Source organism: Hippichthys cyanospilos, chromosome 4, assembly GCF_059441005.1.
Source record: "Hippichthys cyanospilos isolate Australia breed blue-spotted pipefish chromosome 4, RoL_Hcya_1.0, whole genome shotgun sequence".
Taxonomy (NCBI): domain Eukaryota; kingdom Metazoa; phylum Chordata; class Actinopteri; order Syngnathiformes; family Syngnathidae; genus Hippichthys; species Hippichthys cyanospilos.
Window position 1 is genome coordinate 11,537,982 of NC_142372.1, and position 26,299 is coordinate 11,564,280.

A 26,299-nucleotide genomic window follows, 5' to 3' on the forward strand; every position below is an offset into this window, starting at 1 on the left:
CTTCGCAAAACAAGAGAAACGAAAACAAAAATAAAACAATGACAAAATAAAACAATGACAAAAGATTAGTTGCAAAGAAATGACTAAAAGGCATAACTGCAACAAATCAGGAATAGCAAGCAAAAAATAACTACAAACAAAAACACATTAAAATAAAATGAAACACCACATCATATATAAAATAACAAAAAACCACGAGATATTGATTCATAAACAAAACACAAAAGCACATCATAAATTACAAACCGCATTATAAAAAAAATGTATTTATCTTTTTTTTTTAAAATAACCAATCATTTGTTTGTGATTTTTCTTTATTGTTGCATTTTGTCTTTTGAAAAGTGTTTTATGTTTTTTGCTTGCTTGTTTGTTTGTGCTTCCTGATTCGCTGTTTTCTTATGTAATTTGATTACCATTTCAGGACCACCGTAGAATTCCCACTCAAAATCAGACATGATATTAAAAAAAAAAACAAAAGCTTACCGGTACTGTCACTCATCAGAAAAGGTTTGCTCAAGACAGAGACTTACACTCACCAGACTGTTGAAGCAAGTTTAGTGGGGTAAAACTCACAAGTGGTAACCATATACCTGCACACTAACAAAAAAAACTTCCGTATACAAAACATTTGAGTCAAAGTATGACTTGAGTTAACATATACATAGTAAAATCTGTAATTGGAGAATCAAATTCTAAAATTTCCAGGCTGAAAAGTTTTTTAATAAAGAGCGAAGTAGTCCTAGCATTAAAAAAAACACATAAAAAGCTAGCTGCCGTTAGAAGAAAAGTAGCTCCTGAAACACATGTTCTAGTTATCATCTAGCTATGCTGTACAAGAAATACAGGCTAAAACCACATGCCGAGTTAACAAGAAAATATTTACAGTACAAGACAATGTAACAAAGTGGAAACAAATGAAGGAATTTTAGGTGCATTCTAATCATAGCTGTCATGGCGGCTATCAATTTGCAGGAAGGCAATTTGTATACCATGATTCCATATTGACCTATAATGAAACACTAAGCAAATAAGATAGATTAAAAGTGTGCATAATAACTGCTAGGACGGATGTGAATGACTAACTGGTGCACAAAAGTGAAGTGAAATGACTAAATGTCCACCTAAAGCACGACGTGCTGTGTTTTCTTTTGTGTTTACTGAACATGACAGTTGTCTCCTTGTTCCGATGATTCCTGAGAATGAAGAGCGACGGCTTCTTCGCACTTGTCGGATGAAGGGGGAGGCAACAACACCCGGTGATGAGAAGGGGGGGAGAACATGAGAAAGAAGAGTGAGTACATGAAAGATATTTTGGGAGGAACTGTAAAAGATACACCGCGTTCTTCATTTGAGGTGTCTGAAATGTGGGAGGTGCTAGTAGTGTCGCACAGAGATCCCTCAAAACTAACAGGGCAGTCACAGAACACAAAAAAAAAAAGTAATAAAATTGACAACACATAAAACTTGTACAGTAAATAAAAATCTGGTATCATCCAAGTTCACCTGCTGACACTGACAGTCACCCGTACTTGAGAGGAGCCTAAGTGAAGTGAGGCTGGGGGTGCAAGGTTTTGACATTTACTAAGAAGGGGGGGAATTTTTGAAAGTCACCGTTTGAGTCGATTTAGAATCGGTTTTCAAACTCAAATGATTTTCAATTTGAAAATGTTTGACAACGGTTTCTGCTTCATTCTATCGATGAGCAAAGAATCATCATGATCTAATCCAGTTTGGTTTGCAAGACAATTAAAAACGGAGACATTAACGTTTTGAATTGTAAAGAAAGTGCCTTTTTACACAAAAACAGTGCATGCGAGCAAAAATGCTACTCCATTATTTATTTTTGAATCACTGATATACCAGAGAAAAAAATGGGAGAATATGGATTGTAAACTTCAAGTCATTAGGTGGACCATTTATTGTAATCAAGTAAAATCTCAAACTAATTGTTCTTGACATATGTCGACTTTTAGATTGATAAAAAAGCTCACAATGTTTGGATAGTGGAGTTATAAACATTTGATGCACAGACTGACATTTTTTTTTTTTGGTCTGAGGTGAAATGTACGACCGGCCACAGGAAGCAGATTTGTTTTACAATTGTAATTTATAGAATGGATTTTGGACATTTTATATCGATTTTGAATCGTATTAATTGAGAATTTTGAATTGTATGTGAGTTATCATTTTTGGCACACCTCTACCATTTGCCCACCTCGACCATGTGATAAAAATCTTCATATTAACATCTGACTACCCAGTTTGTGCTTACCTTGCTGTCCGATGTCTGCTTGGAAGCCAGTCGAGGGCTGCAGCGTTTCACAGTGGTTCTTCTCATTATGAACGGGCTGGCCTCACCCAGTGGGATGTCGGCAAAGCCTACCAAAGAAAAATCATGAGTTGTTTATACCTGCAGATGTTCTACTGCATGACGATAAAGGCGCCATACCTCTCTGTACCAGCTCCGGAAGCCCCTCGGGTCTAAAGTCATCCTCTTGCTGAGTACTCGGTTTTGGCGTGGTTGCAGCATTGGCCTTGATCTTCTTGGTAAGGTTGTGAAGAGCCTCCTGGGCACTATCTTTATCGTTCATATGTTTATGAGCCCTCTTCCCAGATGAGGAGCCCAGCGGTGACCTCTGTGGAGTAGAAGGGGCTGTGTTCTCAGTCTTGTCATCCAGGTGTTTGGCAGAAGACCTGGTTGAGCGCCTGCGGTTGTCAGCAGTGCCGGGCTGGGGGGCTTTGCTAGCTGCCAAATACTCAAGCCTCGTCGTCAGCGTCTCGTTGGCCTCCTCCAGCTTGTGCACGTCCAACATCAAGCTGCAGTATTTGTTCATGGTTTCGTCCACCTCCTTCGTCTTCTCCTCCAGAAGCTGGTCAGCTTCTTTGAGTTCACCTTTGACCTCCTCCAGAGCTCTGCTACGTGCGTCCAGGGCCGACTTAAGCTCCTCCATCTCTTTGCTTCTTGCCTCACACGCCGCTCTTGCATCTTTGAGGGATGACTTCAGCTTCTCTATTTCTTTCTTCGTCTCATCTGCCTGAATTTGCTGCTGCTTATCCTCTACACTTGCAGTTTCACTGCAAAGCCCATCTGTGCGGGGGGGACAGGTCAATGTTAAAAATGTGCTTGATGTCTTTCTTTCTTTTTTTTAAAAACATGTTGATTGCAAAAAAACTGCAATTTAATGCAATCACTTTTAACCTGTTTTTTACTTTCATATAAATTGACTGTACAACAGGGGCCCCAACTGAAGCTGGTTGATGGGATATTTGGCAGAAGACTGCAAAGGAAGTGTGAACAAAACAGATTTTTTGATGATCAGATTCTTAAAAAAAAGAAAATTATATTTCTTAAACTCAGGCGCATCTGCCCCTGCCTCTACCAACTGACCATTAGCTTATTAAATTTTACTTTCTTTTTCATCCCCCCCAAGCAATTGGCTAAAAGAGGGTCTAAAAACGTTTAGTACTAAATGACTTGAATGCTAAGTGCCACAGTAATCACTGACTTTAGATAATTATATAACAAAAGTTATTACTGACTTTCGATGATTAAGTTTTATTCTGCTCAACACAACCAGCTATAGCAGTCCATACCATGGGCATGACTGCCATCTTGGGGAATTCACAGTGCACAGCACTTATCAATACTGTTTAGTATTTGCTGTATATGTATGCTTGCATTTTCTTGTATTCTTATACATGTGTTTTATTGAGTGCGAGAAATAAATGTAAAACACAAACGTGTTCTCATTTGGTCCTGTGGATTTTTACATGCAGGTGGGTCTGGAACCCAACACGCTAAATTCAACTTTACAGGTCTGAGCAGTGTGTCAAATCAACAAACCTGAGCTGTTCAGTATGAGCATCTTCTCTTGCTCCAGTTGTTTGTAATTCTTCATCCAGAGGCTCAATTTGCTGCGGGTGGCATCTCTCTCTTTGGACACACGAGCGACATGAGATGTCAGCTCGGACACCTGGACGGAAAAGAAGTGGCAGGAATTAAGAAGGGTATTCAAACCACCAATCGGATTAGATGGGGTTACATTATTGATTTTAGTTTTTATATAAATGTGCATGGGTATTAGATGTGCGTACCTGCTCGTTGAGCTTTGAAACTGACAACTGCTGTGTTTCCAGCTTCTCCTCCAGAGAGGTAACTATGGACTGAAGCTTTTCCTTCTCCTCTTCAGCTCTTTGCTTCTCTTGTTTCAGCGAAGAAAGAGTCAAGGACAAACTATTCTTTTCGTCTTCCATCAGCAACAAGGTGGCCTGAAGCGTCTTTGTCTCGCCCTCCAGCCTGCGGCTGACGTCTTTTGTTCTGTCCCTTTCCCGCTTCAGCGCAATGTTCTCCTCCTTGCTATAATGGAGCCTCTTATTCTCCTGTTCTAGTCTTACTTTTTCTTCTAAAAGTAGTGTGTTTTCTCTTTCTAGTCGTTCCTTGTAATCTGCCTCTTTGGCCTTCGCAATGTCTTCTTCTAAACTCTCAATACGAGTCATCAGATTATTTTTTTGCCTTTCCCACTCCTCTTTATCCATCTTCCACTTTTCCAGCGAGTTCTGCAGATGTTGTTTCTCCTCCTGCTGCTCCTCTAAGAGGCTCTTCATTCTCTCTCGTTCCCTCTCCATTTCTGTGCTTTTCTCTTGAAAAGACAGCTCTTGCTGATGAAACGCTTCAAGCTGTGTCTGGAGGTTTTCCGCCCGCCTTGTCTGCTTCTCTGCTTCTTCCCTCATTCCCTTCTCCATCTCCTCTACCTTGCACCTCTGTCTTTCCTCTTCTTCTCTACGATCCAGCTGTGCCCTTTCTAGCCCTCGCTCTAAATCCTCCTTCGCACCTTTCAGCTCCTCCAACTCTGCCTTTTTCTTTTGCAGCTCTTGCTGAAGTTGCTCCTTCTCACATCTCAGGCTGTCCAGAGTGGCTGAAAGTTTCAAAAGCTCCACACTGAGTCCCCTCTTCTGTTCATCCGCCTGGGTGCAAGATAAAACAAGGTAATTGGCGATAAAAGTAGGAATATGTTTACAGAATTGATACACTAAAACCTTCATGTATTGCATCATTGCTCTGTCAGACAATTGCTTCCGATTAAGATTAATTTGGGCAAATTCCCTAGAAGGAGTTATCAAGTCCTGAAATTCTTCCAAAAATAGCTGCTTCTAACCAAAAAAAAGCCAACTTCCTTTTCAATTTAAGGTGTGAGTTCTGGAGAGTTTTTCTGGTCTAGTTATAACAGACTTGGTCACAAAATTGTGTTGATTGGTAATACTGATGCTGGGGTCTGAATTTTGGGAAGGTATGACTTACTGGGCTTTTGAGCCAAAGACTTCACCTTGAAATTAAATTGCAAAAGGCTTACATAAAATGGTACCACCAAATAGGTACCACTCAGGCCTGTCACATAAAACTGACACCTATTGAAATCCATTGTGAGGAAGCGATTTATATAAATTGGTATTTTTTTCCCCTGTCCAAAATCAGCATTAGCATAAAAAAAATCTATATTGGTGGAAATCAATAGAAAGTAGCATTTTTTTTTGTAACGTATAAGTAAAATTTGATCAGATCTTATTAGTATGTATGCACAATGTGAGTGTATTGTGCATTGCTGTGTTTAGTGATTATGGCATCGGTTTCAAATGAATGTACAAGTGCATAACGTACCTTTATCCTTTCCTCCTCCAGTTCAGCTTTCATTGTCTCAGCCTGCAGCAAATTGCAAGTAATTACCACTTACCACAGTTAAGTGGTACAATATTCTGTCTCATATTTTGTCTTTTTAAAGCTGTTTTAAACTCACAGAGCTCCAAACATTTGGGATTACCTGAAGTACAGCTTCCTCAAGGTCTTGCTCTGTGTCCTCCTTCTCTCGCTGCAGAGCATCAATACGGTCTTGCAGTGAGTCAGACTTCCTCTGAGCGGCTACAGATGGAGTTCTGGTCAAGCCACTATCAAAACTGAGAGTGTGACTAAAAAAGGATGCACGGAGGTTACCTTTGAGTAGTTCACCAACATGCTTCTTCTTCCTCTCGTCAGATTCGATGCGGACTCGGAGCTTTTCGATGCCACTTCGCATCTGCTGGACCTCGTCCTGTGTGGAGTTCAGTCGAGAAGCGATTTCTCCCTTTTCCAGGAGAGAAGACTCCAAAGACTGCGTCAGCTGTTGCACTTCTCCCTCCAAAGCCTTGGCAGAGGAACACAGGGGCAACATAGTACAATTTTCAAAGCCTACATTTATTGCTTTCCTCTCTCTACTAATTCACCTGGATTTTGCTGAACATGGTCTCAGTGTTTTGATTGGCAGATGTCCGATCTTCCTTAATCTTATCCAGCTGTCCAATTAATTGTTCCTTCTCTCCAGTCTGCTGAGACATGGCTTCCTCCATCGCATTCAGTTGGTCCAACAGCTAGAGACAGAAAATATTAATGTCAGGGTGAGGGAAATAACATCTTATGTGGTTTGGACAATCTCATTTCAAATTTCAATGACGTGTGTACCTGTTGCCTCTCAGCCCTCATTTTGTCCATGCTACCTTGGAGGGCTTCATTTTCCTTCTTCCCTGCCCTGATGTCTTCCTCCAGGATGGAAATTAAAGACCTGGTATCACAGTTAGTCTTCTCCAACCCCTGTGTCTTCTCTCGCAACTGGCCTACAGTCTGACTCAGCTCCTCTCGTTCTTCGGTGCAGGAAACCAGCTCAGATCTTAGCTGGATTGTCTTTGAAGGAAAACGACAAAGCATAGTATACAATATATGTGCAATCCCCAAAAGGTGCAATGTTGCAATGTGCAATATGTCACAAGATGACAGCAAAGCACTAGATGATAGTCCTGAATTAACTTCAACAGAGTTCTTTGGCATCAAGATGAAAAGGTGGTGCCACAGTAACACTTTTATTGCTTCATTTCAGTTTGTGCTAGGACTCGTAGGTTCATCATCAGTTACCTTTTTTTTTTTAAAAAACAAAAGGAGGAAATTGACTCTGTGAACATGCTGAGGTTCATCATAATTGTGACGGTGATATATTGTATATTGACATTTGAGCTGCAGGTGATGGCCCACCTCAGAGGAGAGGGTTTCTATTTGCTGCCCTAAGCCCAAGCACGTCCGCCTCTGAGTTTCCAGCTCATCACCCAGTTTGTTCCGCTCCTCCAGCAGGGCCTCCAACTCACACTCCATGCCCAGGATATGTTGCTCCAGATTGGCCTTCTCGGAGCGAACCCTCTTTAGCTCACTCTCCTGCTGGAGGAACTTCTCATCCCAGCCGCCTGCAACAAAAATATAAAATGTATCTCAATAGCTCTGTAGAACAGAATGTCGGTGCTTAAGTTATAAAACTACAAATAACTGGCAATGTTACTATTTCATTCCAAATAGTATGCATTCCAAAAACAAGACTACATCTGTATACTTACCTTTGGCCAATTCTAGTCCCTCTACCATCTCCATAACATCAGCTAGCTGGCATTTAGCTGTTTGGAGCTGAAGGGTTAAGCTTTCTCTGTCTTCTGACAGCTGAGACAACTAAATCCAAAACACACGGAATTTGCATCACAGTTTAATATCAAATGCCATTCTTGGACCTGAAATACTGTATATGGGCCTGGAACCCACCTGATCAGAGAGCCCGTTTTTCTCCTTCAAAACATTATTCAGTTTATTTGCTGCACAACGTGATTCTTCTTCTGCAGCAACAACTTTCTTCTCCAAGTTTTGAACTTGCACTTGGAGGTCTAAGGTCAACTCCTTCCTCATCGCAAGGTCAGAGGTGAGCAGGTCGATCTCGGATAGCAGGGCGCGGATATGGTCACGCTTTGAAAGGCTATCTTGTAATTGCCCAGATTCCATCTCTGTTAGACGGACAAGTTATTTAATTTTTAAACATAAAGGTGAAACAATAAGAGCTCAGTTATCGGGTATTTTCGTTGTTCTTATATCATATAAAAATTTCAAATTGAAGATTGAATTTTTTTTATGATCATAAAAATATATAGCTAATAAATAATAATACATATAGAAATAAAATATATAACAATTGTTGCTGCGATTGGGATGACATATTTTTTCTGGTGTACACTAAAGTGACTATCCAGCAAGAAAAAAAAAGCCTTGAGTATTTTTTTTGTTTGTTTTTAACTGAGGTACGAGAATTACTCAAGGACTAGTTTCAGTTTCTAATGTTTGAATTTTTTGCATGACTACAGAAAAAGGTTGCATTGAACTTAATGTCCAGAGAATGTAAATGGAAAAAGGATAAATGTTGAGGAAGAAAAAAAAGATGGCTATTTGGTGCTCTAAGAGCTTCACAAATTCAAACAGAGCTTCAGATTCAAACAAACCTTCATTAGCAGCAAATACATGTATTTCACTGCTCACCTATGAATTGCAATTGAGCAGCTTTGTGGTCAAGGTCACCGCAGGGAATGCTTTCCTCCCGAACCTGCAAGTGAATTAAAAATTCACACCCCGTCAAGTTGTTTATCCCAACAGATCGAATTTAACAGCATCAAAATGTATTTTTTTAAACTGTTGATCCCTCACAAAATAAATAAAAAGTTGCATTAAAATTAGTGATGTTATGAATTATTGATAGAACAAAGGCCCTAATGCATTTTTTTTAAAAAGAAACTTTACATCTGCAGTTAGAATGGAGGTTATTGAAAAGATCTGGTGTGTTGAAAGTAAAAAAAAAAAAGGCAATTCTTTTATACTTGATCCTGGAGTTTCTCTTCAGTTATCTGCATTTGTCGTCCGTCTTTGATGTCTGCACCTCTGTCTTCTTCCACATGTTCAAGTACCTCTGGTTCGATTACATCCACCTCAAGGATGGGGTCTGCCTCACTACAACATCCAAAGAAGAGTAGCTGTATTCCTTCTAAGTGCATGTTTTTAAATATTTAAAATACCTGGTGGCCTCATCAGGCTGGATGGAGATGTCCTCCAGTTTGGGCTCAGTTAGTGAGTCTAAAACAGGTTCCACAGCAGAATCAGAATGAATGTGACTTGATGCTTCTGCTGGAATAACCATTACACATGAGCTAGTATCAGGTAAAAATGAAAAACCTCTTCTGACATTATCATCATTACCAAGGCTCACCGGTCACTCACCAGTCATACGTGCCGCCTCTGGCTCTTTGGAGCTCAACTTTTCTTGGGGGCTCTGTTCTTTCTGTGGTTGTGAGAGCTCCTGTATGAGGTGGTTTTGTTGGCCTACCTGCTCCAGCAACAAGTCATACTGGTGCTTAAACACGCATAGCTCTTGCTGTAAGCAAGACAACTTCTGATGCAGTTCAGCCTGCTCCGTTTCAAACCGCTGGTTCCTGAGACACGTCAAGACGCAATGGTTATTTTAGAGCACAAATTGATGAGCATGAAATCAACCACAAACCACAATATAGCAGGAAAACTTTACCTAGCTTTGTTCTCCCCCATCCTCTTTTCTGTCATTTCAAGCTGATCTTTCATCCTGTGACACTCCTGTTTAGAGCAGTGGAGGAGGTTTTGGATATGCTCCTTTTCCTCTCGAAGAGAAGCCATCTCATTATCATGCATCTCTGTGCTTGCTTGAGATTGCTGCTTCTCCTCCATCAACTGCGTTTCACAGGATTGAAGCGCCGAGTTTTTCTCCATTAGTTGATTATTGGTTTCTTCCAGCTGGAGTTTGTCCTCCACTGCTTGATTGAGATTTTTTTCCAGCTCAAGCAGTTGAGCCTCAAGTTGAGATTTCTCCACGCAGAGAAGATGGTGAGCGGCGAGGAGTTGGGCTTTCTCTTCGGCGTGCTGCCTCAAGGTTGATTCCATGTTTTCTTTCTCGCCAGTCACTTGTTGTTTGAGTGCTTCTGCTTGCTGCCTCTCCTCAGTTAAAACCTTCACGCTGGTATGCAGGTTTATGTTCTCCTTAGCTAACACGTCGAGCTTTGTTTCCAACTGCTGCTTCTGAGCATTTGCCTCACTTATGTCACTTTGTAATTGTTCTTTGTCATTTACTAACTGCTTCAGAGTTGACTCAAGCTTATTTTTCTCCTCAAGTGACACTCTGTCACCATCTTCTTTGTCTTGAATCATCTGGTTGAGAGTAGCTACTTTAGCCGTCAAAGTGGCAACTTCATCTTCCAGCTGACTGAATTTGACAGCGTCTCCCTCCAAGCGAGTTATTTCACAACTCCTCTCCATCAGTTCCTCTCTGGCCGTCACATACTGAGTCTCCAGCATGGTGTTCTGAGACTGGACCTCGTCCAACCGTGCTTCTAAAACAGAGACCTGAAAAACATTCACATTTGAGGTGAGCATTTCGATTTAATTGTCAAGCAGCTGTGGGATGTATGAATGATGTCAAATCAGAGAATGACTAATATCTACAGTAAATGTCTACCTGAGCTTTACTGTCCTCTAGTTGGACCACCATGTCGGACATTTGGCATTGGTTCTGAGACAACTCTGTCTCGAGTGACTGGATGGTCTCCTTTAATGCTTCCATTTGACTTTCGTAAGAGTTGACAATTGTCTCATTGTCTTCCAGATCCATCTGAAGCATCTCCAGCTGGACCTGCATGCATAAAATAAAAAATACTCAGCTTTAATACTCTATTCTGTGGTGGAAATTTTGTATTCAGCCTATATTAATATGGCATTTTGTTCAATGTAATATGTCACTTACAATTCATACTTTTGCTCTGCTACTTACGTGTTGTTTATACCTTGTTTTTGACTTAACTTTGCACATATCTTTCTTTTTCATCTTTCGTGTGGACAACAAAGTAAGAATTTCATTGTACGGAGAAAATTGTTTCTACACTGCACATGACATTTAAAATCATTACAACTAATAAAATCGAAAAATGTGTGAATACACAACCACCTTTTAAATAACTGGTTGATTGATTTAGCTTAAAAATAACTCATATATTCATAACGTATATAATCATGTTAAGCTATTTGAAAGTGAATTAATAGAATCAAATGGTTAGAACAAAAAAACATTAAAAATAAGAATGAGTTATTCAAATTAAACTGAAACTAAAATTAAATTTTACATGATTCTTTCTTGCTTACTCTTAAAATGACCTGCCCCATCGGTCTTTGCAGCAAGATTAGATTACGGCAGAGTATATGATAACGAAAGCAAACCTTGATTTTGTTCATGGCAACCATCTTCTCTTTCAGGAGCTCACTAGTCTTGGCATGTTCTGCCTCCGCAGCATTCAGCTTCCCCTTCAGACTCTTGATACTGGCGTCTCTGTCCTCCAAGCCTTGCGAGGCTGCAGACAGAGTTGCCTTCATGGTCTTCACTTCTGTGTGGATTTTGGTCGATTCAGCTTTGGTGGCATTCAGGGTTTTCTCTGCTGCCTCACGCTCTTCTCTGAGGTGCTTTTCCTTGTTGAGGAAATTTTGAGCCTCCAAAGCTCGAACCTCAGACAGCTGGCTGACCTGCTGCCTGAGGTCGGTAACTTCTTTTTCCAAGGCAGAACACTGACTCACTTTTTCGGTCAAGGAGTTCTCCAAATCGTTCTTGACTTCAGCCATGGAGGAAAGACTCTTCTCAAGAGCATCCAGATGAATTTTTTGGTTGGTGTGTGAGCTCTTGACCACCTCAAGTTCATTTTGCAGCAACGGGAGTTGCTCAGTTGCATCTTTGCTTGTGGATACAGCAGTCTCCAAATAAGATATTTGCTCTTCCAACTCGATTACTTTCTTAGCGTGTGTATCTTTGAAAAGCTTCACAAGAGAAATATGAAACTCATAAGCATTCTAACTTTTGACAAACGCAAAAAAAAAAAAAAAACCTTTATGTAATACAACCATACCTGCGTTTCTTTAGTCCTCTCTTGAACATCAATTTCCAAGTCTTTGTTTTGTTTCTCCACAGATAAAAGTCGAGCCCGGTCTTTTTCAAGCATCCGTTCCTTCTCTGTCATCTGTGCACGCACCTCGCAAAGCTCCTCCTCCAGCTGTTGCAGTTTTTGCGCATTTTCTGCATCCAGTTTTTTATGTTCTTCCTCACGCTCTGACATCTTCTTGTTTTGTTTCTGCAGCTCTGCTGCAACTTGCTCCTGGGCCTTCAGCAACTGATCCGTTGAGCTGATCTGAAACATTTGCGGCTGAAATGAGTAAACCACAAGGCCTTGTGGATGTCAAAACTAATATTCTAAATGCAAGACACACCTGGTTTATGGTGAGGAGGAGCTCTTGCCGCGTTTCTTCCAACTGGAGTTTGATTTGTGTAGTCTCGTCTGTCTTTGCTGCAATTCTTTCCTCACACTGTTGCAACATGGCCGCTTTCTCCTCCGACAATCTGTGTGAAATAGGAGGTAAAACATGTTACAAAGACATTCACTTCTTTTTGTGAAATACGTGCTGATATATGTGTAATCGTAAACTGACTTCAAGTTTTTTTTAGTCGGTAAAATGGAATAAATGAAAAACTAGATTTGAATCACGTATATTGTATTTGTATTGTGTCATTTGCATCATTGTATTCTGAATCAGTATTATACAATTTGAATGTATCAGTGTGAAATTGCATTCCAACAAATTTGAAATACATTAAAATTAAGAATGTATTTCAGTTTTTCAAAAACTATTTAAACGTCATAGAAAATTTAAGTCTGTATAGTTTCACATAGAAGTTTAAATATGAACTCAGTACTTCTTAATATAAATGTAGTTCACTTGATCAACATTCAAGTACTTTAGGAAGAGCAATTGATAGCCGGTACACCGATGTCGGCATTTTCGTTTTGAGGTCTGTGACGTGGGGGCCTTTCTCTCTCGATCTCAATGCCAGTATTAAATAATCTTGAAAACTAAAGTTAATTACCGTACTTTAGTAGGGATGGTTGAGTATTGATGCCAAGTACTGGTATCGAGTCGATACCGGCTTTATTTCAAGGTCGTTCTCTAGGAGCCGTTTTAAATAACAAATGAGAAGAATAAAATATCCGCAAATAATCCCATGAATGTTAAGGAAAATATTGTGATAGTTTGAGCGAAATCATATCATCCTAAAAATGTGTTATTGTGAGAGGCCTAACAGTCACCAATTTCAGCACCATTTTTTTTTTTATTCAACCTCAAAAAGGGAGGGAAAATGAAAAAAATTTGAAAAAGAAAAAGATTTGTTCAAAGACATGCCTAAATTTATGGAGGCACAGCATTTACCGGAGAAGTGGTCATTTGTTGCAAAAGGCGAGTAAGCAACAACATAAAAAACTTGGGCAGAGAGGGCCACAAATCAACATCTCCCTCACCTAAAACTTTTCTCTTCATGCTCTGCAGTCGCAAGAGCGAGGGTCTCCTTCAGATGGCGTATTTCAGCTTGGGCATGTTCAATCAGCTGTTCTTTGGACTGGGCCAGGTCAGAGGCTGCTTGCTGTTCATCCTGCAACTGACTGATATTCTTCTCGGCAAGCTCTGCTCGGGCAATTTCATTTTTCAGCTGCGACTGCAAATCTTTGACCTGAACGGATGTGAAGGATTAGTGGCGAGCTGACCGGGATAGTGTTACAGTGAGAACATTTACAGTAAGAAGCAAATTGATCAATTAAAAATGCACCTGTTTTTCTAGCTGGGTCACCTGTGCACTGACATTTTCCAGATCTTTGATGCGTTTCTCTTCAGCCTCAGAGGATTTCATCTGGAGCTCATTGCACTGACGCTCCCTCTCTACCAGCTCTGTACTCTTGATAAGGAGTTCTCCCTTTAGGCTGTCAATATTTGTTGACAGTCTGGCCCGGTCCTCCTCTGCACACCTCAGCTGCTTCTAAAATGCAGAATAAATGCATGGAAAAGCTCTTTAAGATGTATTTGTTTGGATAAATATCTCCAGAGATGCTAGTCTTTACCTTCATTTCTTCGTTAGCCTCATTCTGTGAGCTCAGACTTTTGTCCAACTCACTGATTTTGTCAGTGAGCTCCTTCTGCATGGCCTCTGCATCGTTGATGAGGGTATTCTTCTCGAGTTTCCAATCTAGCAGAGCTTGATGCTTTTGTGTCAGCTGCTTGCACTCATCATGACTTTCGCCAAGACCTTTTTTCAGCTCTTGACCTTCTTTTACAGCCTCTGTCAATTTGATGGTCAACTGCTCCGCTGCTTGCTTCTGTTTCTGCATTTCTTTCTGGGACCTACAACGTGAATGCATCAAGGTTGAGTGGCTTTAATAATCAAAACAAGGGGCAATAATGGATGGCGTGTTCCGTGCCCCGATGTCTACCATTCATTTTTGGTCTCAGCGTCAGAGAGAGCCTTCCTTAAGTTTTCAAGCTCAAGCGTCGAAGATTGGGACTTCTGCTCCAGTTTGCACTCAAGTCTTTTCAGCTCTTCTTGTTGACTTTCACATTTTGCTGAGGAACAAAATGTCAATAGATGTATAAAAAAATGTTATATATATGGAGAAATGCTTAATTGGGGATTTAAAACATTTTAAACAATACTTTAATATTTGTTTAATATACAGTATTAAACCACAACAGAAAATACTTAAGATTTTGATTATCAGATAAATTAATTACAAACACGAATTTTAGGAAGAATCAGCTGAAAATAAAGCAGCTACAGTTTTTGTTGATTATGACGGCGCAACAAGAAACAACAGCAGTAGTGTTTTGCCTGATTAAACACTACATTTCCTGTGAGGACCAGCGAAAAGCGTCAGTTTCATCAGAGGAGTTATGAAAATGTTACAATGGTTGAAAAGGTTATTAAAGTGTTAAACACAAATATTGGATAGATCCTTGTGGACTGCAGGTCATACAATGTTCCTCCCTGCTCTAACGCCACCAGCAAATTACCTTTGAGATCATCCAGGTGGCTTTGAGTGCGTTTGAGAGTCTGGTCCAAGTTCTTCTTCTCATCTTCCACTTGTGACAGACACCTTTTACTCTGATCCAACTGGACAGAAAAGCTGTTCTTCTCTCGCTGGGACTCCTGAAGTTAAAAAGAAATATAAGGCTAGGTTCAGATGGCAGGACTTAATGTTCAATTTCGATTGTTTTTGGTGACATACAAGAGTGAGATAGAGAAAGAGACAGAGACTAAATAGACCTCACTCTCCCTTTATTGCGTCGTCTTCGCCTTGTCCACAATTGTTGTTTTGGTTTTTGCAACCTACTTGCACCCCTTTGAGCACAGAATTGTGCTGTGTGTAGCTTGTTTTTTTATGTGGGCGTTGGATGAATTCAGACTGAGGTCATGTCAAAAGATCGGATATGTGTTGGGTTTAGTACCGCATGCCCAAGGGGCCTGGGTAGCATTTAAAAAACAAAACAAATTAGATGTGTGTCGTTCGCACTGCCATCAAAAGATCAGATACCGGATGGATACGGGCAAAAAAAAATTATATATCGAATTTGGGTTAGTTCATGGTGTAGTGTGACTAAATGAGATAGTGTAGCTTGATGATGTTGAGATAATATTTATTGAGTATTCTTCAATTAATGAAGGATTATGAAATGTGTGACCTAATCCACCAAGTCAGAATACGACAAATCGGAAAGTTTACGTTTAATTACAGATATTATGTGTCTGTTTAAATGAGAGCAAATACATTTATCAGCAACATGTTGGAACAGAAAGCAACCGGTAACAGGAAGAAGTGCCTAGAAATCTCAGACGTAAGAGGATAAAAAAAAACAGAAGCAGTCAGGTAAAGTCACCTCGAGTTTCTTGCGGAGGTCGTCCTCTTTGGTCTGGCTGGCCTGGAGACTTTGCTGTGAGCGTAGGAGCTTTTGTTTCTGCTCCTCCACCTCCCTCTCCAGCTGACTCTTCTGAGAATGCATCTGAAACACAGAGGGAGAATGATTTGTCAACAGTAATGATACACAGAGCAAGCTTGACACAGGTTGAATTAAAGTAAAGATGAGTTACTTTCTCCAAATCACTCTGCAGTATGTTGTAATCTTTTTTGCCCTGTTGGATCTCCTGTGTTAATTTAGTTCTGGTCTGCTCCATCTGTTGTTCCAAAGTCTGATTGGATCTTTGCAGCTGAGCTAACTCCTGCACACAAAGATATTGAGAAGGTTTTCTGTTTGAATTCTGTCACATTTTAAAGGTCAGATGGTGGGAGGGCAATGTGGTCGCACTTTCTGGCTGTCTCTCTCCTGGTCCTTGAGCTTTTGCTCCAGGGCTCGTCTGCAGCTCTCAGCATTGTGTCTCTGGCAGCTCATCTCTTCGGTAACTTGCTTCAACTTCTGCTCCACTGAAGAACACTAGAAAAAAATGAAGCAGTAACATTTAAGGCATTCTTGCCAGAAGACACCAGACTTTCCTCTTCTTTGGAGTGTAGTACACAAAAAGAAATGTATTCCAATGGAAGGGATAAATATGAAGTCTTACCTTGACCTCAAGCTGCTGGTGTCGGTCCGTGGTTTGACGCAGCTCGTGACTTGTCTTGGCTAAGTCTCTGTCCCGCTCAGTCAGATCTTTTCGGGCCTGGGTCAGTTGGACTTGTAGGTCCTGCAGCTTGGACGTCTGGCTACTCATCTCTCTCTCGTGACTGGACATGCTCCTTTCCAGTTCGGACACACGGCCACGCAGCTCTGAAGGAAACATGATAATTAGGTTTCTCAGTAAAGCCATTCGTCTGAAAAGATTGAATACCAAGACAAGAACTTAAAACAGTTACAACAGAGCCCGCTACAATTTCACTCATGCTTACAGCCCCAATTTTACCGACCCGAGGGCAAAAGTTTAATATTCTGGAAATGGAATATATAGGGAGCGAATCAGAACGATGTATGATTTTTTTTTTAAATAATATTTTACTGTAAACATTTGACTGTCTATATAAAAAAATATAAATATAATTGTTGAATTTGATCTACAATCATTACAATATTGTTTGTGAGTGAATGAACAGTACCTTGGTTGAGGATTCTCAGTTGCTCCATCAGTTTAGATCCATCAGGACTTGCTGAGACTCTGTTACAGCTCATCCGCTGGCTGGGTTTGATGGGCGTTTCCTCGTGGGTGTCCCAAAGGGACGCGGCCCGCCTTTTCAAAGGCGTATCCAGACCTTCCTGAGACTGGCGGGCCTGGGCCCGATCTTGCTGCTGCCAAGGGAAAATAGAGGATCCAGCTTGCCGAGAAGCAATGTCTTTGTGGCTCACGCTGGCGGACGACTGATTCAACAGCTACAAAAGAGGCAAGTTAGCAAAATGTATGGTACATAGAAGACACAGTGTGTATGAAGTTTATACTCACTTTGACCTGCAAGACTTTTAGTTCATTCTCCAGCTTTTTTCTCTCCTCTACTTCCTGGTTATATTTCTCTTGAAGGTCTTCTAGCTTGTTATCTGTAGCAAGTTTTATGTCAGATTTGTGATACAGTACATGTTACTTACTTGCAGGCGCAACAATATTTATTCAAGCTTAAAAATTTAGATAGGGCAGGTCGGCAGCAGTGTGCTATACCTTGCTGTCTATACGCTGAAATTGGAGTGGGAAAACTCTTCTGTGGAGTAACAAATGGCTGCAGCTCTGTGGAGGATGTCAAGGAAGAGCCAGCAGGTTGAGAACGATCCAATTCATTTTTGTACCTGAAAGAAAAAATAAGATTTTACCTGGGGGTAACTGAAGGGCGATTCCCATTCCCTATAGCTTCTGTTCTGAGAAAATTTGCACACACCCACAAAAAAAGTGCACAACTCACTTCTTAAGCTCTTGCTCTAGTCGCTCTATGGTTTTTCTGCAAGTATTGAGCTGTCCCTCCAAATATCGCACCTTGTTTAAAACAAAGCAATTGACATCAGTCACATTTCTGGTTTGATTTTAAATGTGCCCCGCAAACATTTTTTTAAATTAAATTTACACATGACATATATAGTTTGTATTTGAGTCACTGTTGAATATTGCTATATAAAACAATACAAGTATATGGACCAATATTGAATTAAAATAAATGATACCTCAGGCAGATAGATGATCAAAAACCAAACATATTAAAATCATGACACTGGAAAATTGTATCACTCACCACCGTATAGGTAAAACAATTCAAATGATTTGTTTTAAACTCACCTTCTGCTCTTTGACCCCCAGGTCATGTAAAACCTTTTGGCGAGCTTTTTCAACAGAATCACATGACTCTACTAAAGACTGGTTCTCTCTCTTCAAAGCAGATGCCTCATTGCGTTCACTGTCCACCTGTTAAAAGAAAAAAAGGCAGCAACAAATATTGAACAGTTTAGAACTTGATTTTTCCTCTTTGGTGCAGTTTTCCTTCTGCGTTTAGCCGTGCTACTTCCAAGTTTCCTCAAGTAAATAACAGTGTTTCACTCGTCACTTTTTAGAATCCAACTGTAATAACTTCTTAAACCACTGACCTTTTGTTTTTGCTTCTGCAGAGCAGCTTCCAAAGAGTCAAGCTGGAATTGTTTTTGAGTTCGCTCTTTTTTCACTTTATCCAGCTGGATTTCCATTTCTTGGATCTTCTGCAGGGCTTTTCCTGGAAGTCCATCCTTCCACTCCTCCACTGCCCAGCTCATGGTCATTCACCTGATTTCGTCAAACACACGCTGGGTTACAGTAAGTACAAAAACTATTTGGAGAAAAGCACAGTGGAACCCACACAGGGGGTGAAATGTGATCATGTTAAACCAAGGCTAAATGTTGCCAGCGAAGGATACAGGCTGACCGTTAACATAAATACGTCGTTGAACGTGGAATTAAAACAATCAGTTTCACTCAAAATATTGAATTGCCGCGTAGTGAAACATTGGACAAGGGTTTAGTTAGGCTAGCACGGCAAATAACTAATTCAAAAGTAAATAAAAACACTTACGTGGGCGCGATGGTTCTCCTCTACGATTGTTGTCGAGACTCGTTGAAAATTCAAATTCTAGGGGAACAAACCGCATTTCACACAGTTCGAAGCTCATTGGCTATAACTCGTGACGTATTTGAACGGCGCATATGATTGGTTTAGATCCGTTCATTTCACAGTGCCACCCTTCGGCCTGAAGCGCACACGACAAATAAATGTAAGGAAACAGCAATTTTTTTCTTCCTTATTTCATTCTTCATTGTGTTCCATTTTTTAAATATATATTCAGGATGTCTTGATTTTATTTAATTTTTTTAATTTCTTACAGCATAATTTAATTTGTTCTGATCATTGCTTTTTGTTGTTGCGGTGCATCGTTATAGTTATAATGTTATATATAGTTAACATACAATAATCTGCAGTTCAAATAATGGAGATTTTATTGCAAAATTCTTGCTCCCGTATAAGGACTCCGGGTTGTAAACAACAACCATAATGCCATTTATTGTGATTCACTGACAAGAGTACAAACAAGATTTGTGTGCATTCCATAATACCATAACCATTTATGCGGGACAAAACAGTTTGTTGAATGAAAATAAAGTGTTATTTTTCCATGCACATTTACAATATTGACTATTTTGTTTACTGTACCACACATTTTTTATGACATCACAGAAAAAGGAGCATTTATCTGAATGATGCTAAATCGCAAACAGCCCTTGAATGTCATTTTTGCTAAGCATGACAGCCCATTGTGTCATATCTGAATTTACACACCAGGGAGCCGATGTCACTTGTGCAGAAGATGCTACCGATTGTGCCACCTCGTGACAACTGTTGGACCCATGTTTGTAAGAGGAAAAGTGGAAAGGCTACCGTAACATGCTAGCGGTGTATATCACGTAAAGATCATAAAACATTAAGTTCGCCACAGATGACATCATTTTGATTAAACATGAGTACAACATGAATCCAGCGAAATATTTTTAGATTCCAGTCTTGTTGGGTGCAGAAATCACAAAAAAACGATTTCCAAAAGCACTCATCCAAAGATAAAAAACAAAATTGCAAGCTTCCATTCCAAGCGAGTTGTTCAACTCAGTTATTAAAATGCATGCAATTAGTTGCAGTCGATCAAAATGGCATTCTGGGTTAAAACGCAGCTTCATAAATATTTAGAGAGCGAAAATACATTTTAGATAGTTTGTTGATGCTAGACAAGCTAGCCCCAAAAGCTACAGTTTTGCTGGCCTTGGGTCAGCATATATTTTACATATCCTGTATTTTACTGTTCAATTACTGTAAATATTCTCCCCAAAAAGCATATCAGAAAATCTGACCTTACCAAGATGAAACTCAGTTTTGATTGATATGTACAGCAATTCAACAATACGTACTGGAAGTGTTTCTTGTTATTACATAGTGCAGGTGTACACAACGTTGTGCTTGATGAATTTCCACACACAAAAGACAATTCACTAAAACCCATGGTGGTTTTGGTCAACAGGCATAATTCATAAATAAAACAATAACAAACAAGAAAACATGCAAGTCCAGTCAAACACAACAAGACACAATAGCCACCCACTTGCCGACCAAGGAACAACTGTTTGCATTTTCTTTTTTTGTTGCTACTGAGTCCCTGATGATGTGCGCTTAGTCTTTAGATCGCATTTCAAATAACAGATGCAAGAAACAACAATGCTTGGTTATTTATACAGGTTTAAAGAAAACACAAATATGTGAAATATGCCATTGCACATCTGCACTTTGAACATGGTTCAGCTCATGAGTTCACTCCAAAACCACAATTGCGGATAGTCAGTTAAGAAGTCTTTGTTTTTTCCAAAAGGCATCTTATCTTGCCAGGGTCAAAGTCAAAATTCCCTCATTATGATGATTATGAAATAAAGCAAAAAAAATCACAACACACCAAAAAATGAAATCTTTGGAAATCTATTTTTAAGTGTACCAACGACAAGATGGTATTTGTAAGTCAGCCGCCGATGAAATTTGAAGAGATGACGGCAAATCCTTTCCAAATGAGGAAAATGATGTAAAAAAAGGACATAGGTCATGCAGTCAGAGTGTGTGCTGTCTTCTGATTTTTTTGACATCCTTTTCATTTCTGCTCCTCAATTTCCCGTTTGACTTCCAGAACATAATGATGATCTTTTCCATGAGCCACCTCCATGATGGCCAGAGCCTGTACACCAAACAAAAGTCACATGGATGTGTTGCTTTTTCCTGCTAAACTTGATCAACTTTATCTTTTAATGGAGCGTTTCTATTCAACTGTAATCTTTGTTTTAATGCAATAGAGCACCACACCAGAGTGTGTCTTAATACCTTCTTCAGAGCTTTGACTCCTTGTGTCTTCTTCTCCAGCCCCAAGTACAAGCGACCCAGCTTCAGATACATGGATGCCACGTTCAGAGAGTAGGCTGGGTAGTGCACACTGCAGAGTTATACAATGTTATAAAAATTACTGGTCGCATCATTAGGTGCACTTGCACACACCAGTGGTAGCTGCCTTCATGCATGCTCAGTTTTGATTGAGGGAGTTTCACTAGCTGTTTGATTGTACAATTTTCACAGCAACGATACAGTACAGACCAAGCAAGAACCAAAGTTAACTCGATGCCAGTGGTAGCTTTAGACATCAATAAAATTTACAGAAGAAAAAGTAGAGCCGATAATCCTTCCCTAAATTTGTTATACCTATACGGTTGTACGATCTTCTCCCCGTAGTCCATGGCTCCGTCCCAGTCCTGCATGTAGAGGCAGACACCCATGGCCTGATACATCATGTGCAGCATGTAGACATTAGTGTCTGCAAATATGGCGCCCATCTTCTCCAGGCTGAGTTCACACATCTCCAGCAGCTCGCTCGGGCGTGCGAGACAGTCAAGGGGGCACAAGTGAAATAAATCGACTCGTTTAGGAAAAAAAAAAAGAAAAGCAAACATATGGAGGCGAGCGAAAAGGATATTCTTGTAATGTTTTGCTCTCCTGAATTCTTCAATGACATTCTTGGCGTATCGAACCATGGCTCGGATTTCCTCTGGCTCAGGTGCTCCAGAGCTCAGCTTACGGATTTCCATCTTCTCTTTGTCCTGTGAGACAAAGATATATCATGGGAACTTCTTCCTAACAAGTTGTAAGTGAAAAAAAAATAGTATGCGTCACATTTTTCAGAGAACACAAGATTTGAAATTGTGTAATCATTTCATATAAAGCAAACAGAATGAGTATAATTTGATTCTGCATGTATTTCTTTAAATATTAAAAAATAATTTAATGTGCACAATGAATGTGACCTGTAACATGTAAAATGCTTCTGGAAAAATAAGGAAGTAGAGAAAAACTAATTGCTAATTATGTAGTTGTGCAAGTGTGCACACCCTGTTAATATGTGGGAATGTGGCTGACTTCAGAATTACCCAATCATATTTAAACTGATGCTAAATGGGGGTCAGTCAACATATAACTGCCGCTGTCATTTAAAGTGCCTCACAGCCACATTATCAGTCGATTTATTTTTATTTCCCCTCTAGATTCTTTTTTAACTGAGTTGTACAGTTTATTTGTCAAATTGAGTCAAACATATCATTTGAACAGGGTTGTGTTCTGTACACTTAATATCAACTATAAGAGTGTGCATGTGGGCTTGTACCTTTGACTTGGTTGTACACTCTGTACACTGGCATGTGAAGAAGTAAGAATCTAACAACCTTTCCTTGCGGTCCTCTGTGGGGTAGAGCAAGTCGATGTAACTGTTAAAGATCTTAGGAGAGAAAACAAACAAGGTTCAAGCCTATTTGATTCAGAAGAGATGTCCTTGAAAATGTGCGAGAGAAGGAGGGTAGCAGCTTACCTCCTCTCCAGGGCTGATCTCCTTCACAGCTCTTACTTCTGCTACTGTGCCTTTGTAGGTGACAATGACGTTTGGACTGCAGCTGTGGTTCATCAGTGCTACACTGAAAAGAATACAAAACGTACATTACGTGAAAAATCTTGATTTTTTTATTTTTTTTAAATGACAATGATGTACTTACTCTGGAAAAACAGCTGATCCCAAATGTGAGAGCTCCTCATCTTCTATTGTGAAACCATTGCAATTAACCTGTAACATAGAAAACAGAAAACAGCAGCTTTGAGCACAAACGAAAAGTCTTTAACACGTGAGTTATACCGAACCGCCCCAAAAAGCAACATCAAGTCTTTGTTTGGTAATTACGACTCATTGATTCAGAAACGCATGTGTAAATGAGGCAACAAACCTGTGCAAAGAGCTCAGTGAGAACCTGATCATTAGGTATGTTGCTGAGGTGTTTGGCGTAGAAGTGGTGCAGCGCAGCGATGTCCGTCTGGTTCATTTCATCCTTCTCGCTGTCCATTTTATCTAAATCTGCAAGGGAAATGAAAGGATTTACTTATTGTCACATCAACTAGAGCTACATCACGGCAATAACAGAATGCGAAATTAATAGGTCACAGGAAGGTATAATAGGACCGTTCCTAGCATGTGACGTTGCAGAAGGATGCCACATAACGCAACATTGCCAACCACAGGTGGCAACAGCTTGTCCCAAATGGATGCTGTGCTTAAAAACACAACTTCATTTAAACTGTGAACACCTTTCAATTAAAAGAAACAAATAATTCTCGCCGTGCATGTTCAACGACATCATCATTGATTACCTCACTCAAGGACACAGTGCGGGAAACGTTTTGCAGAGAAGATGAAATTACAGCATTCGGCTTGGGATTTAAGTCCCAGTGTGCAGCACATTTGGAGCAAAAGTAAGTGAGCAAAAGAAAGCCGGAGGCTACAGAGGAGTCTCGATTAGGCACACTGCTAACACAATTTACTGTGTAACTAATGTTGCTTACACAGAGATGTAACTAAAAACACACATTATATTGGAAGAAGTCCTTTTAATTCAGCGGCTGAAGGTGAGTAGGATATGGAGAGCTACTGTACTGTATACTTCATTTTTGAATGACAGTATGGTAAAAAGGACGACAGATACAGGTAACTATATTGTTGGTTGATTTGTGGGCAGGATGACAGAAAATTTACCTAAAGGAATAATATTAAACTATGCATAGAGTTGGTATCTCTGTCAATGACAAGCACATTTACACTCACGTGCTTCAAACTCTTTGAGCAGCAGCAGTCTTTCTGATGGCGTGCGCTCTGTTGTGACTCTCTGTAAAGAATATTATGAATAGAGTTTGAAATTGCTCGTACCTTTATACACACATACTGCACACACACACTGTATACATACACATCGTCTTAGTGGGTTTGGTGGGGAGCAGCTGATTTTCACGCTACCTGTTTCATGATGATTCTGGCCACCAGTCTGACTGTCTCTGAGGGACACCAATTCTCCCCATAGGCACACATGGCAACACACTCCAGCTTGTGCATGGGCCAATCCCCTCTCTCCATGTATAAAGAAACACAATAAGCCACCCAGCGATAGCCACACAAAATATTTGTACAATATCTAACGAGAGTTACCTGGCAATCAATATTGCAATAGTAGGCCTGTTTACATTTGCCACATTTAAAAAGATCTTCTTTCCTGCAATAAAAACAACACATTATCGGTGTGATGAGGTTTCTGTGTCTGTGTGTAGATATTGACAGAACCACAGACAAGGCAAGACTATATTGCCTTTGTTTATCCATTTTACTGAAGAATCAACCCACACTTAAAAACTTTCTTTTAAAACTCCACTTTGTAGGGATTGTTTTTACATTTTTCAACTGAATCGAATGAGGCAAATGTACAACACATGCACCCCTGGCCTTCTCTTTCAATACTGGGACACATGGGTAGCTATATTTAGCACTCTAACCTTTCACTGCTCCACAAACCGTCATGTAACATGGGTGTAACCTGCCTATGCGAGAGGGATTAAGAGAATAAAGACAATACTGGCGAACTGAATTGGATGTTGCTCCATGTTTTTCCTTCTTTTGCTTGAGACAAGACCTCAAACTGTAACTCACCTAGGTTATAGAGTTATATCAACAAACGCGTTTCGCGTTATGATTTGAGGAAAAAAATGAACATGGTGTTCCATGTAAATGCACAATTCCGTAGGCAAATAATAATGAAAATTCTTGCTTGGATTAACAATGATTTTTCCGAACACCTCGTACAATGGAAGAATGTCAATCATTACATGATGCCTAAGTTTGACAGAAGCGATAAACCACACGAAACAAGCATCAATTGAAACTTAATTTCGGCCTAATGAATGAAGTTGAGTACGTTGGTTTTGCGTGCAATTAAGAGTGAATTTGTCCCACGGGAACCTTGAATGAAGGTTATTATTCACCTTTGCAGTAACAAAATCTCAGTTCTGCAGTGTCGAGCAAAATACTGTACACTAATCGTAATAGAGCGAGGCAGGCGCCCAGACGCAACACTAGCCCAAATGTTGACATACACATGGCTTGATTTTGTAGAAATTATTTTAAATTAAATGCAAACAGAATACACACTGCAGCAGAGCCTTACCTCGTGAAACACTGCTCGCAGTGCGTTCCTCGTTCGCTATCAGTCAGTACGTACGAGTAAGCTGGGCAGGCGAACACCAGTTCCCCCACTGCGAAGTGCCTCACTGCCCGCAAACCTCGGCCCCTCTCCGGGCTATGGAACCGCTCCGTCCCCTCTATACCTTCGTTGGTCATGATTCCCCGTCAGTTTACTGTCTAAGCGCTTTACAATTGATTTAACCAGCTAGTCTGGTGGCGATGCTTCTTCTCTGGCGCAATGTATACCCCATTGTTGCGCGTACGCCCCCTGGTGGACAGATGACGATACAGCAGTATACTTCTCACTACTTTAACAAGCACTGAACCTGTACTTCCCAGTGCAGCCAAGACAAATTTGTTCCTACAGTCCTGAATCACAACAGTCTCAAGGCCTTCACTGGAGAAAAAAAATCAAATACACATTGGCATTCACTGAATAGAGGTCCTGGGGGAAAAAAACCAACTAAATCTGGGAAAAGTACGTAACTCTGATTAGGGGCTGGAGCTGGGAGGCGAACCCCTTCAAAGCTCAATAAGCCGCAATAGATGCCGAGTGCTAAAATAACACATTGTGCCATATTATGCAATAAGTGTTGCATAAGTGTCCATTGCGAAGACGTCATAATGTGTCTAAAATAGTACAAGTACAAAATCACAATTGATCATAAAAAATCCAACATTACTATTGAAAAACTTTTGAAGTTTTTCATTTATTAAAAAAAAAAAAATTCAGCTCTTTTTTACGTTACAAAATCATCTCATGGGCTGGACTAAACTCATTTGCCGGCCAGAAGCTGCCCACGGGCCATATGTTTGACATCCCTGCCTTAGATTGTCAAGGTTAAGTTATTACTGTAAGATTCATTTAAAGTCATTTGAAGTGGTTTAACATTATTTTCTTCTTCTGTTTTTTCTTTTGCAAAACTCCCCCCATGGAAAACACACCCCAATCACAACTGATTGTAAGATGATTATCTCTAGAAATGG

The 26,299-nt window shown here is 40.1% G+C and overlaps 2 protein-coding genes across 3 annotated transcripts; both read right to left on the reverse strand.

Moving 5' to 3' along the window:
* Positions 1–538: 538 nt before the first annotated feature.
* Positions 539–18,472, reverse strand: cenpf (centromere protein F). Of its 2 annotated transcripts, XM_088413263.1 has the most exons (39): positions 18,311–18,472; positions 18,006–18,131; positions 17,638–17,708; positions 17,400–17,524; positions 17,190–17,281; positions 16,849–17,119; positions 16,323–16,525; positions 16,070–16,195; positions 15,855–15,983; positions 15,644–15,766; positions 14,780–14,915; positions 14,203–14,332; positions 13,834–14,113; positions 13,545–13,751; positions 13,240–13,448; positions 12,155–12,284; positions 11,797–12,075; positions 11,120–11,707; positions 10,365–10,538; positions 9,405–10,252; positions 9,101–9,312; positions 8,899–9,004; positions 8,704–8,833; positions 8,369–8,432; positions 7,607–7,842; positions 7,408–7,516; positions 7,055–7,260; positions 6,491–6,709; positions 6,256–6,399; positions 5,987–6,176; positions 5,817–5,914; positions 5,657–5,698; positions 4,740–4,965; positions 4,096–4,643; positions 3,845–3,974; positions 3,063–3,088; positions 2,450–3,020; positions 2,274–2,379; positions 539–1,254 (listed from the first exon to the last, which is right to left on the reverse strand). In XM_088413263.1, the coding sequence occupies exons 1-39, from the start codon at positions 18,470–18,472 to the stop codon at positions 1,155–1,157; spliced, it is 7,872 nt and encodes a 2,623-aa protein (XP_088269389.1). In that variant the 3' UTR covers positions 539–1,154. The 2 variants fall into 2 exon arrangements, with proteins under 2 accessions (XP_088269389.1, XP_088269388.1); XM_088413262.1 differs by lacking the exons at positions 8,369–8,432; positions 8,704–8,833; positions 8,899–9,004; ... (19 more) ...; positions 18,006–18,131; positions 18,311–18,472 and having other exon boundaries at positions 539–1,258; positions 2,278–2,379; positions 2,450–3,088; positions 4,096–4,965; positions 7,607–7,855.
* A 569-nt stretch (positions 18,473–19,041) lies between these two features.
* On the reverse strand, positions 19,042–25,537 carry smyd2a (SET and MYND domain containing 2a). Its single transcript, XM_088414005.1, has 12 exons — positions 25,296–25,537; positions 24,287–24,350; positions 24,098–24,208; positions 23,909–23,969; positions 23,037–23,164; positions 22,812–22,879; positions 22,631–22,733; positions 22,430–22,540; positions 21,746–21,869; positions 21,475–21,649; positions 21,103–21,211; positions 19,042–20,959 (listed from the first exon to the last, which is right to left on the reverse strand). Exons 1-12 carry the CDS (start codon positions 25,466–25,468, stop codon positions 20,876–20,878), a joined length of 1,311 nt encoding a protein of 436 aa, XP_088270131.1. The 5' UTR covers positions 25,469–25,537; the 3' UTR covers positions 19,042–20,875.
* Positions 25,538–26,299: the final 762 nt, after the last annotated feature.